Below are 17,726 nucleotides of genomic sequence, written 5' to 3' on the forward strand. Positions count from 1 at the left end.
ACCTTAGAAAATGTTTATACATTTCGTACCGTATTCTTTACGGTTTTACGTCGTTGCCGATCGCTGAATTGATTTATACCACTAAGCATATAACATAACATATATTGTCTGCTCAGTAGTTATACTGAAATTAAGCAATAATCCAATATATTGAGTATGAAAAATATCCATAACATTTATACAGCTTATTTGGAGGCTAGATTATACTCATCAAATGTTCTCGTTGATTATTTAGTGACATCAGAATGCATAAGAAATGAGAATATAATATTTATAGTCCTTTGTTCTCTGAATCTTTTAAACAAACATAATGTTGATGAAATTTGGATACAATTATGAACATAAAAATATCTTTAAAATATATATATATATATATATATATATATATATATATATATAAATATTTATATATTAAAATATATATAAAAAAAATAAAAAAATTAAATTCTGTTTTAGCGCATATAGCGTAAACTTAATTTCAACTCACTGGGAATATCACACGATAGAAAAAAGTAGCGCTGTAAACCTTCAGATGCTTAGTGGTGGGGACGTCACTGCAAATGATATTAGCTGCATTGGAGTCACAAAAATAATCATAGTAAAGCGTAATGAGTATAAAAGGACATATGTCAAGGTGCTTAGATATGCAACATAAATGCGATATACTTATTCTTGCGTGGCATCGCTACAGTTTGCAAGTATGTTAATCAAGCTTCAAAATGTAAAGCGATAAAAACACTCGTTTTTTTTTTTGCAATAATGTTGGCGCAAATATTTTACGTTTTATTTCCATATTGCTGGCGACGTTCACGAAAAAACACAGCCAATGTATAATTACAAAGCAAAGTTTTTTACCTAACCACATTTTACATAAGGTTTATATTGATAGACTCACCAACCACCCAGTTAGTTCCTTGAACGAGTTGCAACATCTATTACTACATTGCTTATGATTCGAAAAAATGGTCACAGCGTAATATGATAGTTCGTATATCTATCTTTAAATTGTTATAATTTGTTACAACTTTTATTCAAACATAATATTTAGAAATGAAAGAGGATGAGATAACTACTAAATAGGTTAGTATATGCCAACACATGTGTAAAGGTGTATAATAAGAAGCGAATTGGTTGATACTTATGCAAAATCATTCAAAGTAATATGCCAATATACTTACGTATAAATGTTTGGAAGTGTGTTTGTATATGTGAAAACGATTTCTGGACGTGTGTTGTTATAGTATTATATATTTTTCTAGCGGCATATGCAACTTATTTGCAATTAATAACATAATATGTTAAACTTTCTTTTTTTTAGTTCTTTCACATTTAGTATGTGTACATTATTTTGTGTATATATGTGTGTGAAAGTTCACGAAATTGCACTCACACTTATCGTAGATATTTGCAATGTGTTAACTTTTTCAGCGTCGAAATTTCATTCCCATTTATTTCAAAATCTTATATAACTTGTAAAACACATTCATTTTTATTGTAAACAAAATTAACCCGCCCTAAGCATATAAAATACGTTGAGTAATCTTAGAGAACTATGTGACATAGATAATGAGAACTTGCTTCGCTCTGCCTCATGTGTTAGCACAGATTTCTGCAATGAGAGTCATGGAATGCAAAAAATCATCCCCAAAAAACAGCTGTTCTTAATATAGTGATGGCAAATATACATATGCGAAACATACATAGAACATTTTTCAAACCGTTATGAATGCAAACCTTTTGTATACACACTTAAGCATATTTCCATTAATTATTAATTTAAAAAATAAAATCAAAAACATATGCATAGATACAATAGAAATTCAGGATTTTTCAGGTTGTGCATTGCATAGGTGGTTGCTTTCGGCCATTTACAAAATATGGTAGGTCTTGCGCATGCGGCAAACGCGGCAAAGTATTCTGGAGTAGTGAAATGTATGTCAGTAATGTACACATATATTAAATCTTTAAATGTATGATTGAGAGCATTGTAGCAAATATTTTCTATTTCAATTAAATAATGAAAATAATGCCAAAAGCTTGAGATTAAATATAATATAATAAAAATTTAATTTTTAAATTTCTATAAATACTAATATATAAAAAGAGAAAAAATGGATCGAAAGATATAAATTAAAAGAAAGATATTATAAAAAAAAGACAAATAAGTATGTTTTATGAAATTCAAAATTAAAGAAGAAACGAATAGGAAAACGAGTGTGTTAGCTTACTGAACCTGTAAGAGAAGATTTATATCCCACAGATGCGCAAAGTTTCCAGAAAATAAGTAATAGTTGGACTGAGCAGAGGGAGAGAGAGAGAGGGTTATAAGTCAAATGGAAGCGACAAAGTTTATAGTAAGTCTAATTCAACTACCGTTGCTGGAAAACTGGAAGCATTACTGGCATCAAATATTATATGAGGTATCCAAAAATGTAGATCACATATGATGGCACCTAGGAAGTGCGCCGAACTTAAATTTAAAATAGAAACGCTAACGGAATGTTTGTCAGGTTTGTGAAAAAGTCACAAAAACTTGCATTCGATGCGCAACAGCATTAAATAAATAAAAAAAAAACAATTAAGAGCGCTGGAGTCGGAGCTTGCCGACACTGGTAATGCCAGCTCATAACATATCGGGAAATATGGCATTTTGCGTTTCGTGGGGACGAACTCAACTATACCGCTTTTTGAATGGTGTTAACAGTAATAAACTTTCAAATTTTTTGACTTTAGCCTTTAAATTGTGTGTCATGTGGTCTGCTCGATATTTGAGGAGTGGGCATGGTCATAAAATATTTTATCGACTCTTAATTACTGGTAATCTACCTTCAAAATATAAGTATTCGATTTCCATCATGAAGGGAAATCACCAGCAATCTACCATCCAAATGACTCTACTTTTAAATTTTAGGAGAAAAACCCAAAACTGATTGGTCGATTCGGTCTTCAGATCTATAATGGTTACCCATTCTCTCAGAGATCGTTTGAATCCTTGCGACGTATAAAGTTATACCTTGATCCAGAGAGAATGACAATTGAAATTATTTAGTCCACATTCTCTTTTCTGGTCACTGGTGACAGAGCGAATTTGTCTAATATTTTTTAGTAGCGATATCCGATAACAACAAGAGTCACACAATATACATACATGTATATGCTTGTAATACGCTATGATGATATGTGAGTGCATGTGTGAGAAACCACATATTCTATATTTGCGTGATCTGCTTTTTACGACAGCCTTAGTCCAATTGTCTTTATGTTGTACTTCTATTTGATAAGTAAACATTTCATTCGACTGATCGCCTCTACTCGTCGCGACTACGTACTAAACTTCTGTAGACTTCTCATAATTTAATCAATTGTGCAGGTTTGGGAACAGTGGTGGTAGTGGGCTGGCGGCTCACCGGAGAGAAGATGCTTCAGATTTTTCATCATGGACTTCGATGATTTTATTGCAGTGGTGGAGTACCTGTGATTGAACTCCCTTCATATAATTTATTTCCTGTATGTCACTTGTTGTGAAGTGGTGAATGGGTGCAGACTGCACGTTCCGAGCACAGCAGTCAGCGTTCAAAATGTTGACAATTCTTTTATAACCTGGTTCAAAAAATAAAGTTATTTTCCGATCTTTTCTAATATTTTTATAATATTATACGATCCGTGTGGAAGGGGTTCATCAAAGCTGAGATGGATGATGATCTGTGCAAATGGCAAACTTACCCCTGTTATTGCTTGCGAAAGTGCATGCGTCGAGTATTGCCATATCTTACGCTGTAAAAACTTCTTTACGTGATGGTAGGTAGACCAAAATGCACCTAATTGGGAATTCGGGAAACGCGTTCATTACCCGACTAAAATAAGCGTGGTAAGCAGTGAACCAGCCGTAGACCATAGCCGATTTCGGAGAGTAGTAGGGATAGGTGTTGTTTATAAGGGTGGTGGTGTGAATGTTACTAAACTCAGAGCTCAGGAATTTTATAATGTTTAATAATAATTATTATTTGCCTAATATCACTAAACAGACTAAAAAAAATTCTTAGAGATAATATCTAACTGTTTTATTAAATTGTGGCAGTGCTTTTTAAATCTGAATTTTGAGTCAAAGATATCTTAAAGTAGCATACTTTAGCTTTATTACAATTATTATGTCTTAAATCATACTTTGTCTATTTTGGGACCATCACCCTAGAGTTCGAGTCGGTAAATTACCGCACGGATTCCGATGCGATAAAATCAGTTGCCAAAATGGTGATATGACTTCTTACTTATTTTGCTAGACCTGTTTTCTATTTCAGTAATGGTGTTGTTTTTACCAGACAGTTTTGGATGGGAATGCATTGTAATTGGAAAATTATCACTGGGGTAAAGGTTATTGCTAATAGACCAGATGCATTTGTGTTAAATTTGAGAGGAATCTGCATATAAGTCGATATGAAGGAGCAAAAGAGCTGTGAAAAAAATGAGTTGGGGAGCCAACATCAACATGTTAAGCAACATCAAGTTCAATCGCGGCAATTTAAATGCGGAGCTTGACAAGGGACTCCATGAATTAAAACGCACACTCCAGACCCCAAAAACGGTAAAAGATCGTATTACCCGCAATTTTAAAGACAAACTTGCAGGGTATATTATTATTTTCTGTGGCACTTATTGGTATTGGAGTCGGTTAAGCCCGAGTTTTGTCTGGTTTTACAATGTGTGTATTTCAAAAGTCTTGAATGTTGGAAACTGCAAAAAATATTATTTTGCCTTTGTTTTTATTTTATTTTTAATTAAGAAAAAAACAACATGAACTGAAATACTAATTTGTTAACAGTTTTTGAAAAATACTTTAGTTAAATGTATTGTATAACATTGACAAAGAGCTCAGTAATAATCTGACATCTTTAGCGTACCAAATCTTCGGGATTAAACATACCCTAAAAATATAAAATACAAAATTGACCATTGGAAAGAAAATACAAAATAAGCAAAAATTAAACTTACACGTGCACGTCTTAAGATGGAATCCTTACTGGCATCGTACGGATGATCCTTTGATGGGATTTCAAGAACTGCTGGTACTGGTGAAGTGTGTGCATCAATAACATGACGAATGAGCTCAGCATATGTTTGATTTATCAAGATAATGTCGATATCATCACGTTTTAAAAAACGCTTAAAGCAATCTTCAATTTCGCTGACAGCAGTATCTATATGGAAAAAATTTCTTTCATTAGTATACATTTTATAACAAAAAGTACCCTTTAATCCGATATGAAGCCGTATGAAGGTGCTGCTGATTTATTTCGAAGCGCATGATTCTGTGGTACCCTGAAGCAGAAGCAAAGTCGCGGAAATATGCTAGTCTTAAACTCTTTAGATAAATAATTTAAAAATTTTAAATGTGTATAAGACGACATATCAGTTGAGTTAATAATACTTCAGTCTACAGACTATATTTTCCATTAAACATTAAATGTGGCCCTTTTTGAGGTATATATGTACAAATTTGCATTTTGCAAATTTAGCGAAGCAACATAATTTAGTTTGTGATCTTAAATAAACAATTAATTATGTCCATTTCGAATTACTTACTCTTGTCAACTACCATAAAATTCGGGTGACGATTTTTGTTTATTTCACCAACTCCACCCAGAAGAAAACCGACGCAAGTGTCCTAAAAAAAAAATAATTATTAAAAACATACATCATTATTACCAGTAAATATTATTATTTTATTATTATTATTATTATTATTATTATCATTGTAATTATTATTATTATTGTTATTATTATTACTATTATTATTATTATTATTATTATTATTATTATTATTATTATTATTATAGTTATGGACATATAAATAGCACAACTGAGATTCACAGATAAAATATTGAATTTTGTACATTATTATAGTAATGAATCAACGGCATTTCTCACACTATTTAGTTATTTAATTAATACAGAAAAATATTTTATAACCAGTATTTAAGTTTTAGAAATATTATAACAACATTTTGAGGAAGATTTCGTGCGAGAAAATTTTTGATGAAAAATTCATTATTATTTAGTAATTAGTAATTTGTCCAGAATTTTTAACAGCTGCTTTACATTTTTGACATTTATCCGTTTGTAAAGAATTTCAACTGACACCCACACTAGACCTAGATTGTACGAATTAATCATGTTTACTAACATGATTCCATGATAACCCGAACACCGTTCCAAAGATTTTTGATTGAGACCGTCAGTCCAAAACGTAAATCTTTTCTATACTATAAGTCATTGCAGAGTACATAAGTCCACTTTGCAGGAATTATTTCGAAAATCTACGCATATATATTATTTCCAAGGAATAGAACAGAATCGGTCGCGAAAAGACGGAACGAAACGGAACCAAAACTTCGTAACGGACGAGATAAATATGAGAACTTATATACAAAGTTTGTCTCTCACTCTTATTGTCTCTAAAATGCGCTTGATGATCATCATATATGATCCGATTCGGTTATATCCGACCTATGGACTGCCTTCAAAAAGACTGATATTTACCAAGTTTTATCAATATTGACTTCCTTAGTGATGCTGATCAAGAATGTATATACCTTAAGGGACCGGTGACATATCTTTTAATACGTTGCAAATTAAAAAGAAAAACCTCTACAGGTGCACGAAAACTGAAAGTTTACCGGAACCGTGTCACTAGCGTACAGTAAAAATCAGGGTATCAATACATAACCGAATACCATAAAAAAGTTTTCCATAAAATAGGAATTTCTATAATATACGTTTAGATTTTTTGACCATAACTAGGATATATCTTATTCGATCTTATTTTATAATTTGAATATCAATTGGAAGGATATACATTTAAAATATGGACTTTTTGACTATCGGAACATAAAATAATCTTAATCTACGCGTTTCGATACAAACTAGTCTTCCTTTTTGGGAGCTATTTTGATAGAACTTTATGTATACCGACTATTTGCTGCAGTCAGAATATATGTCAGAGCCGGCCATATAGGATTACTATATCATAAAGCTGATATTTGAACAATTAGTTGAATTATGAGTTCTTGTCTGAAAGCTTTTTTTGTCAAGTTATCCAAACCAAACTCATTAATGCTATGTGTGCTCCTATTCATTCGTGGAGCCTTCATATCATAGGAACTGTGACATCGAAGGTATCCGCTGATGCTACTCTGGAATCAGAGTACATATTACGATGACTTTTACGTCCGACTTCAAAGTATTTAAATTTTGTATCTTTAATCAATTATCTTTAATTAATACAAGCCTGACGCAGAGCTTGAAAATTTGACTTATGATTTTACACGCATCTGTAGATTTTTGTATGTATGTGGAGATAATAAATACATATTAACCAGATCAATATGTACATAAAGAAATAATATATATGAGTTAATGCAGTATTTAAGTATTTTTTTATATGCACAACTCATTTTAACTTCAGACACACACACATACATACAGACAAATGTGTACACATTCATAAGAAATTTCATTAGTTTCAAACAAATGAATTGTGTGGCACCAAAAATATAGATTTAGCTCACCTCATCGCCTATGACTGATATTAATTTGCCCTTTATTGCCGAATGTAAAGCCATTGTTTTCGACGTTTATGGAAACTTTTCACGCAGCAAATATTTTAACCACAGACTTAGAAAAACTGTCAGCTGACTGCTGTCACGCGATGATAACACGAAAATCCTAAAAAAATGCCGACCCAATTAAAGACCTAGGGTCACCCTTATACAACAATGGAAGGTACGCTGGTCATATTAATTGCATATATTCTAAAAGCATTGTGAAACTCAAATTGTAGAAAGTTACTATTATTGGTTTTAAGCAATATTAGTTTTCTGAAAATATCTAAGATATTTTGTAATTAAAGGTGCCAGATTAGAATCTCGCCAATGGATTTGCTTCAGGCAGTTTATAATTATATTTTGTATGAAAAGCAATAGTTTAAATGTTAAGAAAGTAATAAGAATTGTAAGAATTAAATAGTAACCCATAATATTTATTTATTGATTAATTATAATAATTTTGTTGTCTATTTTCCAAAATAGTCTGGCTTGTACTTTTAGAATGTTAATAGGCATTATTTGAAACTATTCACGAAGAACGAAAATCAATGTGGAAACCAGAATATGTAATTTATTTCGTTTGTGGAACTTAAAAAAATTTTTTCAGAAAATACCTAAGATATACTTTTAAAAAAATCCAAGATGAGGCATATTTTTGGAGATTTGGAAATTAAATAGTTCAAATTTAAATTGCTAATATAAAAAAAAAAATCAAAATTCGATATATTTTTTATTAAATAATTTAATTATGTTTTTGGCTGCCTCCATATCAAATTTTTTCATTTTTACTCGAATATATTTCAAACCCCGTCAACATTTTCAGAACTGTACAAAAATGACACACAATTAACATTTATATTTTTAGCATAAAACACTTATTGATACATCCGGGGATTGTCTAATTTCAATGTAGTCATTCATCTGTATTGAGGTTTAATCTAAAATGTGTGTTTGTATTTATTATGTGCATCATTTCACATCTGAACCTTTTGCCATAATGCTCATTTCTTCCTTTAATTCCTGTTTTGTGACCTGTCGTGTTTTTACTTTGATTTTGTCGTCTCAACACATGACTTGTCGTATACGTTGATCTTTTTAAATGTTTTAATGATGTAAAGGAGTCTACGAGGTATGGTAGTGGTGCCTCTGTAGTAGCAGTACGATGTGGCAAGTTTGTCCGGGAAGATAGGTATATATTATTCTTAATTTTTTTATTTTTTGTTCGTTATTGGCAATTTACGAAAAAAAAAAAAAATATTTTTTTTTAATTGTACTTTTCTTATGAAGTTTTTGGCTATTATCGGCACGTTCAACGTATGTTTTAAATATGGTTTGGTTTGGTTTTAGGATACCTACTCAATTTCAAATGATTGTTTCAAATAACTGGTCGCTTTCGTCCTCCTTAATATGTCATATAAGTTATCCACATGTTTTGTAAGTATCCGAGTATTTATGATTTTGTTTACAACAGCGTCCATTATTATATCATGATTGCACTATTGAATAATAATTTATCGTCAGATTGATTACCAAGCAGCTGAGCATTAGGATTAGCTAAAAGACACATATTCGAATCGGATTATTTATTGATGACATAAAAACCTACATATGCGAGTTTTAGTTACTTTCCTTTTTAAATTCCACACGAATAACTGAATCAAAATGTTGTTTGTTTTATGTAGACCCTTATAATATCAGTTAAAACAATCCACTTTCGTGTGGATTTCACGTTTCTTGTATTTTCCCTGTTAAAAGTTTGGCAAGCTGTTTTGCATACATTTTTATGGAGTTGGCATTCTTCTCTTATTTTGTTATGAATTTTTCATCAAGAGCTTGCGCTTCCGTTTTGAATTTCTCCGGAAATCGCAAATTTTGCTTATCGATGTGCTGCGCTTCATTACAGCAGACCAAAACGCCAATCTGTTTGATCGCTAGTCTAAAATCAGGCGTAATCATTTAGTAGCCATACAGTCGACTGGCTACTAGGGTTGCATACATTCTTAACTACTTTGCTTAATTCAAATCTATTCATATTTTCTTTTGCATTTGTAGTGTACAATATCATATATTATAAAATAATATTAATGATGATTATATTGTGCATTGGTGTCTAGCATTTAAAAAATGTTATCTAAAAAATACATCGAAGTAATTATTGCAATTTATTATTTGAAATTTTTAAACAGCTGCTTGACTTCTTGTCTTAAATAACAACACAAAAATTACATTTGATTTTTCGTTTGCGTGATGTGAGCCCAAATAAAGGCTATGCTAAAAAGGCTAAATTTGTCACTTGCTAAAGATTTTCCGCCAAACAACACTTTGGCTGCTAAGGCACGTTCAAATTTCAAAGTGTGATAATTAAAAACTAGTTCGAATTATTAAGTAGAATTTAAAACACTAAATTCAGAACAGTTTAAAAATACTTGCAAATGCATGTTTCTTTATTATTACTACTTACTATAACAGTAGTCAGATATGAAGTTGAATTAGGAAAGCGGACAGCACTGGCTTGCTTAAGTTGAATTAGGAAAGCGGACAGCACTGGCTTGCTTATAGGTGGTTCAAGAGATAGCTTATCGGTCTTAAAATGTTATCGATAATCTCGCAAAATACCAATATTAGACTTAATCGATATTGCTGTCGATAGTCTTACATCTCTAGTAATTCGCACATGTTTGATAAAATGTTCGGAGCTGGGGATATGCTTAAGGCGATTGCGGAAACAAATAGAAAATACCGAAATGTTTACCTCAGCGCCGTGGACCGAGTGCAAGAATCTGTAAATGAGATAATTAACGATAAATATATATACATTTCTTGTAATACTTCACAATAAATCTATGTTTTACAGAACGCGGCGTCACAAGCACAATCGATTAACTTCTTGCTTTCAAAAACTAAGACTAGATCAGTCGGACTGCGTTTCTTGATTGAATACCTCAACCAATGTCCAAAAAATGTTCTAGAAAAGAAAGCGAATATTTGGCTGACTATCTTAATTAGAGCCTGCAATACAAATGAAGTCAGCTTATACGGCGAACTTATCTACGAAGCTTTGGGTATGTTGAGAACCACTGTTTGAATTTACTACGTAACGGCAAAGCAATGGAAATATTGTTCGGCTACTGCAACGAACTGTAAATATCTTTAAATATGCAAAACTTTAGGAATATTTGGCAACAAAACTAGAATAACAACTAGTTTAGGATATTTTAAGCCCTCTCGACAAGACCATTCGCACATGTTTTACATTTTTTGTGGAAAAATTGTTGATTGAGCATTAATTAATTTCAATAGTTTCTTTAATATATACCTATGCACATAGACATATGTTAGATCAAAAATTATGGCAGAATTTTTTTTTTTGCTTTTGCTATAAAATCAGTACGAATACCTACCATTTTTAATACTGTTAAAACTTATAATTTCAATTTATTTATAATATTAGAATTGAATTGCACACTAAATATTTTCTAGAATATTTCATGTCATTCAAATTAAGCTTCAAACTTTTCATGACAAAAGATATAATTTTAAGCCAGAATTTGTTAGTATTTTTATTCTGGCATTGAAGGTAGAAATTCGGAATGTAGATTACTCTGAACCACTAAGCCGACAATACCACTAAATAGTAATCTGAACGCCTCTCAAATATAGAAAAAAAAAAAACAATGGAATGTCACAAAATTCGTAAGTAAAATCGCTGATGAATTGTATCCGATTTTCTTTCAAAAAATTTGCTTTTAATAGTCTGGCACCAAAGGTAAAAGTAAGAAAGTGGAATTTTGAAAATGTTGTCATAAATATGCGTGTAAACCAAAGTGATTGTATGCCACGCATTCAAATAAATAAAACCAACAGAATTATCGGAATTGCCTGAAAACTGTGTAAATAAAATGTTTGATTGGATTGGTCAACTTAGCTTGCCCAACAGATAAGCTTTGCTTTAAAGTCCGTGACGCAAGTAATTGTAATTGTGTACTTGAAATATATTGGAAATGGTAAATATCTCTTCCAGGAATCATTTAAATTATGTCAATCTCCGCTTCTATTAAATATCCTTATTGATATATTCATGGCATCCACCAGTAATACAATTTTTCAATTTCTATTAACTATACTCTTCAGGTATTGTCTTGTTAATTCCGCTGAAAGGGCCATTTAGGATATCATATTTGAAATATATGATTGCTGCCCAAGAATTTTGTAATTTTGTTCTCTTTGCACATCGTATATTGCTGCCCTCTGCCTTTTGCATTTTGTTGTCCAATTGAATTATTTAAGAGTTAAACTTGTTGTAGAGCATAGAGTCTGGTAAAATATGGCTCTTCAAAGTTACTTTATTATTAGAATACGCAATACTTCGAAAATATAACATATATGTAAAGCAGCAGAATATTATCTGTTGGGTTTTAACACCTTCAAAAACCATATTTATCTTTTTTATGTTTATTTTCTGACTAAAACTTTATTTATTTTGTTTTGAAGAGTTGATAACACTGGTATCAAAATTTTAATAACAATCGTTTTTAATTCCCTTTCTTTCCAGCACTGCTTGTTTTTCAAATTCAAATTGTACCAGAAATTGCGAAATGGTTTGGTGCTACCTATCTAGGAAAGCTTTACGAAAGCTTCGCTATTTTGGAAAAACAGATAGGCAAAACAGCATGTACTGTGGCTGCACTCAAGGCAATACAACAATGTTTGAAATACTATCCTGGACCTAGTAAATCTGGAAAGCCTTTAATTGTGCGGTACCTCTTAGCATTAGTTGACAGCAGTGATCCAGAAGTAGTGTATAAATGCGGCAATTGCTGGCTGCTATTACAACAAGTACGCGGGAGCAACGAGGGAAATTTTAACTCTAAGACCCAATGGCAAGATTACCAACTAGGCTTATTGGGCAGTCTCAATGCTCTCCTAATCGATGTATTTCGCAATCATAAAAGTGATTATATTACGATGGATACAAGCAACAAATTGGAATATTTTACTGTGGAATTACAAGGAGATCCAATTGAAAGGGTGGCTCGAGTTTGCAGACGGTTCTACAATCTAATTGACTTCCTAAAGATTGCGTTAAGGTTAGAAAATTAGGGTGTTGTTCAAAATACCCTTGCAACGCATATTACAATTATATGTAATTAACTATGCAAGACATTCGTTAAGGAAGACATATCCAACAAGATAAGAATAATATGTAGTCTTGGTCCATCTGTCTGGTTGCATGCAAGATTACCTGTGGGCAGACCTGCCTACATGTTTCACTGTGTATTTAGATATGCCACAGTTAAGTTTTAGAATAATTATTAGTTATAAATTCAGTTCACATTAAATAATTTAATTAGCGCAAGCTTTTGAATATTAAGTGAACTTCACTTCCGTCTTTTTGGGGATGAATTCGACCACATCTGTAAAACTGTGTTTCTTGCAAATAATAGTTTTTGTTTAGTAAAAAATTTAACTTTAAAATTCATCAATTAAAATTCAGTTCAGAAATGCCGATGTGTGAAAGTTGTCTTAGATTTTTGCATAAGACTACAAGGGTATTTAAGTTTCGATAAAGCACCGAAAATACAGTGCTTTTTTAACACTTTCTTTTTTTTAACAGCCAACCATATCCATCAACTAAACTAATACGGCCCACAAAAATTTTGGATTTTATTCAAAATGGACTAGGATTGAGGGACAAAATTGATGTGAGCAATCAAAGTATGGATAATGTCTGTTTAAGAAACGTTTTGCCCACATTGCATACAAAACTTTTCGAATTACTGGAAGTATTGATTGATATGTAAGTTGCGAAATATTAAAATCTAAAATGAGAAGTACTTTAATTAAAATAACCTCAGCGGCTTAGCAAACTTAAAATTTGTTTACGATATTGTACGTAAATAAATTTTAATTTATTAAATACAATATGAACTTTTATACACTGATACAGAAAGTAGTAACCAGAAATCAGTCTACTTTGGATAATAATCTAATAATAATCTTAACTTTTATCTGTGATTATTAAGCTACTAAATTTTCGTTTTCTGATTGCAATTCTTTTCAGAAGTTCATCTGTGTAGGCTTTAAAAGATAATTATTTCTGTGTTGTATGTGAAATTTACTTACTAATGTGCGCAATACCAATTGAACAGCAGCAACAGTAGAGTCTAATAGAGTCTTCAACTTTATATTTGCAGATTTAATTTTAATATACCTTTTGATGTACATAAGCTTAGCTATATTAATTAAATATATATTCTGCAGATTTTCTTAATTATTTGTCATAAATTAATAATTTTGCTTTGTTAGGTATAGTAAAAGAAATACCCATAAATATAACTCATTCTTCTCTTCATTTAGCTGCCACACTCACCTCAGGATGCATTTTAGACTAATAACAAGTATTCTACTGGAGTCACTAAATAAGACAAAATGGTCATCAGCCGGATTTCAAATTGAGTTTTGGTATGTTTACATTTTATTTATGTATACTAGACTAGACCAGAGAGACTTCAAACTGTTTGCTAATATGTAGGTCATATAATACATTATTCCAATTTACAAATTCCTCAAAATTTGTTAGCTATTAAATTTTAATATATATATTTTCAATGGTGCACATGTCTTTGGTGGTCCATATTTTTGTTATGAAGTGTAGATCGATTATAGAAAGTCTATATCAAAATTTGCAATATAGAGTAATTAGTAAACCCCTCAAAAAAAAAGTTTCTGGTTACGCGGTTGCTTCTTAATTTTGAACTTTTGCCCCAATAATGATAGGAAACATATATATAAGATGGATTGCTCACAAAGTTTTTCAAAGGTTGAGTTACGCCTTTCCAACAATCGCCGCTACGAGAATGGTTTTTTCAGTGTTCAGTGAATGGTGTTTCAGATTGTATTACACTCTATATTACAGTACAGCTGATTGTAATTGACAGACATACGGATGCACAGAGAGTCTTTAGACATTGCACAATAAACAAATATATACTCTCCAGTTGTCACAGAAACACTTTCAGTTGACTCTCAAACACTAAAAGTAAACAACTAAGTGCACTCTGCACTCCTCAAATACATAAATAATTTTTGTGGCTTTTTCTTGTAGCGGTACTTCGCAACTAGCGTAGAATCTCACAATAATAAAGATCGGTTAAGAATTTAGAAATTTGTTACACTTAGTTACGTATCTTAGTCTGTTACTTATTATTTAATATTTTTTATAGTAATTTGCGAATGCAGATGCACAAAGTAACAATGTTGTGGATTTCTACACTTGGCGAAGGAAGCGGGTGCGATTTAATTGCAGATCGGCTTGTCAGAGATATTTTGGAAGATGTGATGATACGTAGAACAGATATATATTTACTGGTAAATATTCCTATTATGTTTTTATTCGAATGTTTAATAAACTTTTAATTGCAGTCCGCAGCACAGTCGAAAAATATACCTCAAAAGAAAGGTAAAAGAAGCCATTCTTTAATATCTGAGCCATCTATTCAAGGCGAACATATAACAAATAAGGGCAGAGTGGCTCTTTGTATGGAAGCTTTTCTGTGTCTGCAGGCAGTTCTTGATTCAGTTGGTTATTTATTAAAGTCACCACTTCTAAATGTAAGTTCCTCAAAATATAAACTTCGTAAGTATGTGGTTGTTGAAATGCCAATGATCGACCGTGTACTCATTTGAAAAAGGACACAATTTTTCCGTTTCCATTTTCAAAACGTATTTTGTTACAAGCCAAATTAAACTTATTTAGTCTTATATCAATAAATAATTAAATAGAAATACTTTTGCGAAATGTCATACAAATGAAGATGTTATTTAATTGAAGGTTATGCTAGAGAGAAAAGTAGATATAAAGGTGGACTAACAGGAATATGAGAAACCACAAAATCAAAAATTAATGATAAGTTTCAATGAAGGAAGAGAGAGTTTTACCAAGAATACTTGAAGCAAAGCATTAAACAATTTACTCGTGGAAAGCGTAGTTAAGTGTGTATGAAGGTAAAATCAAGGGGACAATCACAAAATGGATCGGTGTAGGATGGAATACGCTGCACATCATCGAACACGAGAATGTGATAATATTAACAGAAAGTTATTATTGAAAATATTACACAACAAGATGACTGCCTTAAGAGTGAACCGTTTTCGGTGTAGTTGAAATATTCATTACTCCAAATCAGAATCAAACTAGTGATTTAAATTTATGTTGCAATTAGAAAGTGTGATTTTTTTTTATTAATAATGTGCTAATCTGAATCAATTTTAATTTTTTCAACAGTTGATACTCAACACTATATTGGAAATTGCTGTTCAAATGTCTGAAAAGCGGCTGATGATGCAAAATCCTTATGATGACTGGTCCTGTCGGCTTGAAATATATAAAACGTTATTCAGATTCATAAAATTGAGAAATATTTCCAGCTCTTCTCCAAGGAATATTATTCTGTACATACTAGATGAAGCTTACAAAACAGATCCAAGCTCAGACATACGTATTTGTTGTAAATCTATGATCGCTTCAGTCGAAAAAACTATTCATCCTGAAAGAGAAAGCTTAACGTTAAAGAGGGAACAACAAAGTAATACAAATATAAATACGAGCTCGAAACAAAATGTAATTGAAGAAAATCAAATTGTTATTGAAGAAAATCCAATTGTGATGGAGGAAAATCCAATCGACGCTCAACAAATCAAACACAATTACAAAAATGGACAAATAAATAGCGAAATAAGTCCTCCTTCTATGCACTATTCAAATGAGGAAATTCCGAGTATGAGTATTGGTGAAAGAGAGCTCATGCCGCCAGCGATACAACAAAAGAAATTTCAAAATACCAAGAAAAATAAAAATATGCCGGAAAAATCGGCAATCAATGATACATTACTAAATGCTCATGAAGATGACAAAAAAATTGATGTGCTTCCGAATCTTATTTCAGACGATTCTCGGCAGTTCATCACAGTTGACTTAAATCCTAATAATGACATCTGCACTAAAAGCCAAGATGATAAATACATTGCAGAGTTAAATGCAGCATTTGTTGATGAACTTAAATAAAAATATAAATACACCATCACGATTGTTTGTCTGTCCTTAGTTAAATTGTTCAACAATGTGATTGAAGAAAACCAAATCGTCAATTACATAAAATAAATTTAATTTATTAAACTAAATGAGGAACCAATTGAAAGAAATTACTGCAATTTTGATAATAATATACACTAGGATGCATGATCATTACTTTACAATTGAAAAGTTAAAGTTTAAGAATACAATCAAGAGTTACTAATGACTTTAGCTTAGAATATGAACAGTTAAATATAAATTTCTAATCTTTTTTTCAATTGATACAAATTGTTTGCAAAACGCGTACATAACTTATGAAACTTATGACTAATTCAATTCGTAATACATTGAAAAAAATGTATCTTTTTTTCGAATATGTAGCTTTACTATAAAATATTTCGGTGATCCAACTTGTAGTGCCTAAATTAAATTAGAAAATAAGAATAAATCCTACCTGCGCAATCAGTATCAGTGTTCCATAAGAATACGAGAGTGTAATTACAACCTTGAGGTGGCCACGGCGTAAAGTAAACGGCTTTCGACAAAAGACGTAAAAAGTGGTAGTAAAAGATTTGAAAGATTAAAATCGCATAAAAAAAACAAATAAATCATCACGCACATGAGAAGAAACTTCTGTAGTCAAACAAGTATTTTCGATACAATTTCGATTGAGTTTATCCAAGTTTAAGAAAATTAGAATCAAACACTTACTACTAGTACAATACCATTCACATTATGGTATGGAATGTTAGAAAAATCGGAGTAAGTGCATTTTCCCATAAGAGATAGCATTCTGCACTTTCAACATTCAAAATAAGTTGGGATTGTTTTGTGATGATTTATCAAATTTCGCAGTTTTTTTTTTTTTAACGGTATGGGAAGAGAAATGTAAAGAATGTTAATTCAAGAAATATTAGTTTACTGTGATGTTGCTGGTAAATGAGGAACAGAGCTACCAATTAGAAGATTGACAGGCAACTTATTTTTATTTGAACCCAGATGCTACCTAACGATGTGCGGAAAAATTTAACATAGAAATAGATACCGTATTT

At 31.4% G+C, this 17,726-nt stretch overlaps 3 protein-coding genes across 6 annotated transcripts in view; 1 reads left to right on the forward strand and 2 right to left on the reverse strand.

Moving 5' to 3' along the window:
* Nucleotides 1-3,999, reverse strand: part of LOC6570011 (acetylcholine receptor subunit alpha-like) — a 45,826-nt gene extending 41,827 nt beyond the window's left edge. The window contains exons 1-2 of one of the 4 annotated variants that reach the window (XM_032741805.2): nt 3,724-3,999; nt 3,408-3,600 (exon numbers count right to left, since the gene is read on the reverse strand). The gene's annotated coding sequence lies outside the window, so the exon portion shown is untranslated. Of the gene's footprint in view, nt 1-487; nt 571-895; nt 912-1,178; nt 1,274-1,390; nt 1,474-3,407; nt 3,601-3,723 lie in introns of those variants that run through there. The other 3 variants (XM_043214301.1, XM_032741806.2, XM_032741807.2) reach the window with 3 other exon arrangements.
* A 744-nt stretch (nt 4,000-4,743) lies between these two features.
* Nucleotides 4,744-7,721, reverse strand: LOC6570013 (V-type proton ATPase subunit F 1). Its single transcript, XM_001996178.2, has 4 exons — nt 7,566-7,721; nt 5,581-5,662; nt 4,990-5,195; nt 4,744-4,922 (listed from the first exon to the last, which is right to left on the reverse strand). Exons 1-4 carry the CDS (start codon nt 7,617-7,619, stop codon nt 4,890-4,892), a joined length of 375 nt encoding a protein of 124 aa, XP_001996214.1. The 5' UTR covers nt 7,620-7,721; the 3' UTR covers nt 4,744-4,889.
* Nucleotides 7,722-10,254: 2,533 nt separating this feature from the next.
* Nucleotides 10,255-16,684, forward strand: LOC6570014. The gene is made up of 8 exons (XM_032741820.2): nt 10,255-10,383; nt 10,456-10,663; nt 12,154-12,688; nt 13,216-13,398; nt 13,959-14,063; nt 14,825-14,969; nt 15,024-15,212; nt 15,886-16,684. Exons 1-8 carry the CDS (start codon nt 10,276-10,278, stop codon nt 16,663-16,665), a joined length of 2,253 nt encoding a protein of 750 aa, XP_032597711.1. The 5' UTR covers nt 10,255-10,275; the 3' UTR covers nt 16,666-16,684.
* Nucleotides 16,685-17,726: the final 1,042 nt, after the last annotated feature.

Source organism: Drosophila grimshawi, unplaced genomic scaffold (genome assembly GCF_018153295.1).
Source record: "Drosophila grimshawi isolate 15287-2541.00 unplaced genomic scaffold, ASM1815329v1 contig_1148, whole genome shotgun sequence".
Lineage (NCBI taxonomy): Eukaryota > Metazoa > Arthropoda > Insecta > Diptera > Drosophilidae > Drosophila > Drosophila grimshawi.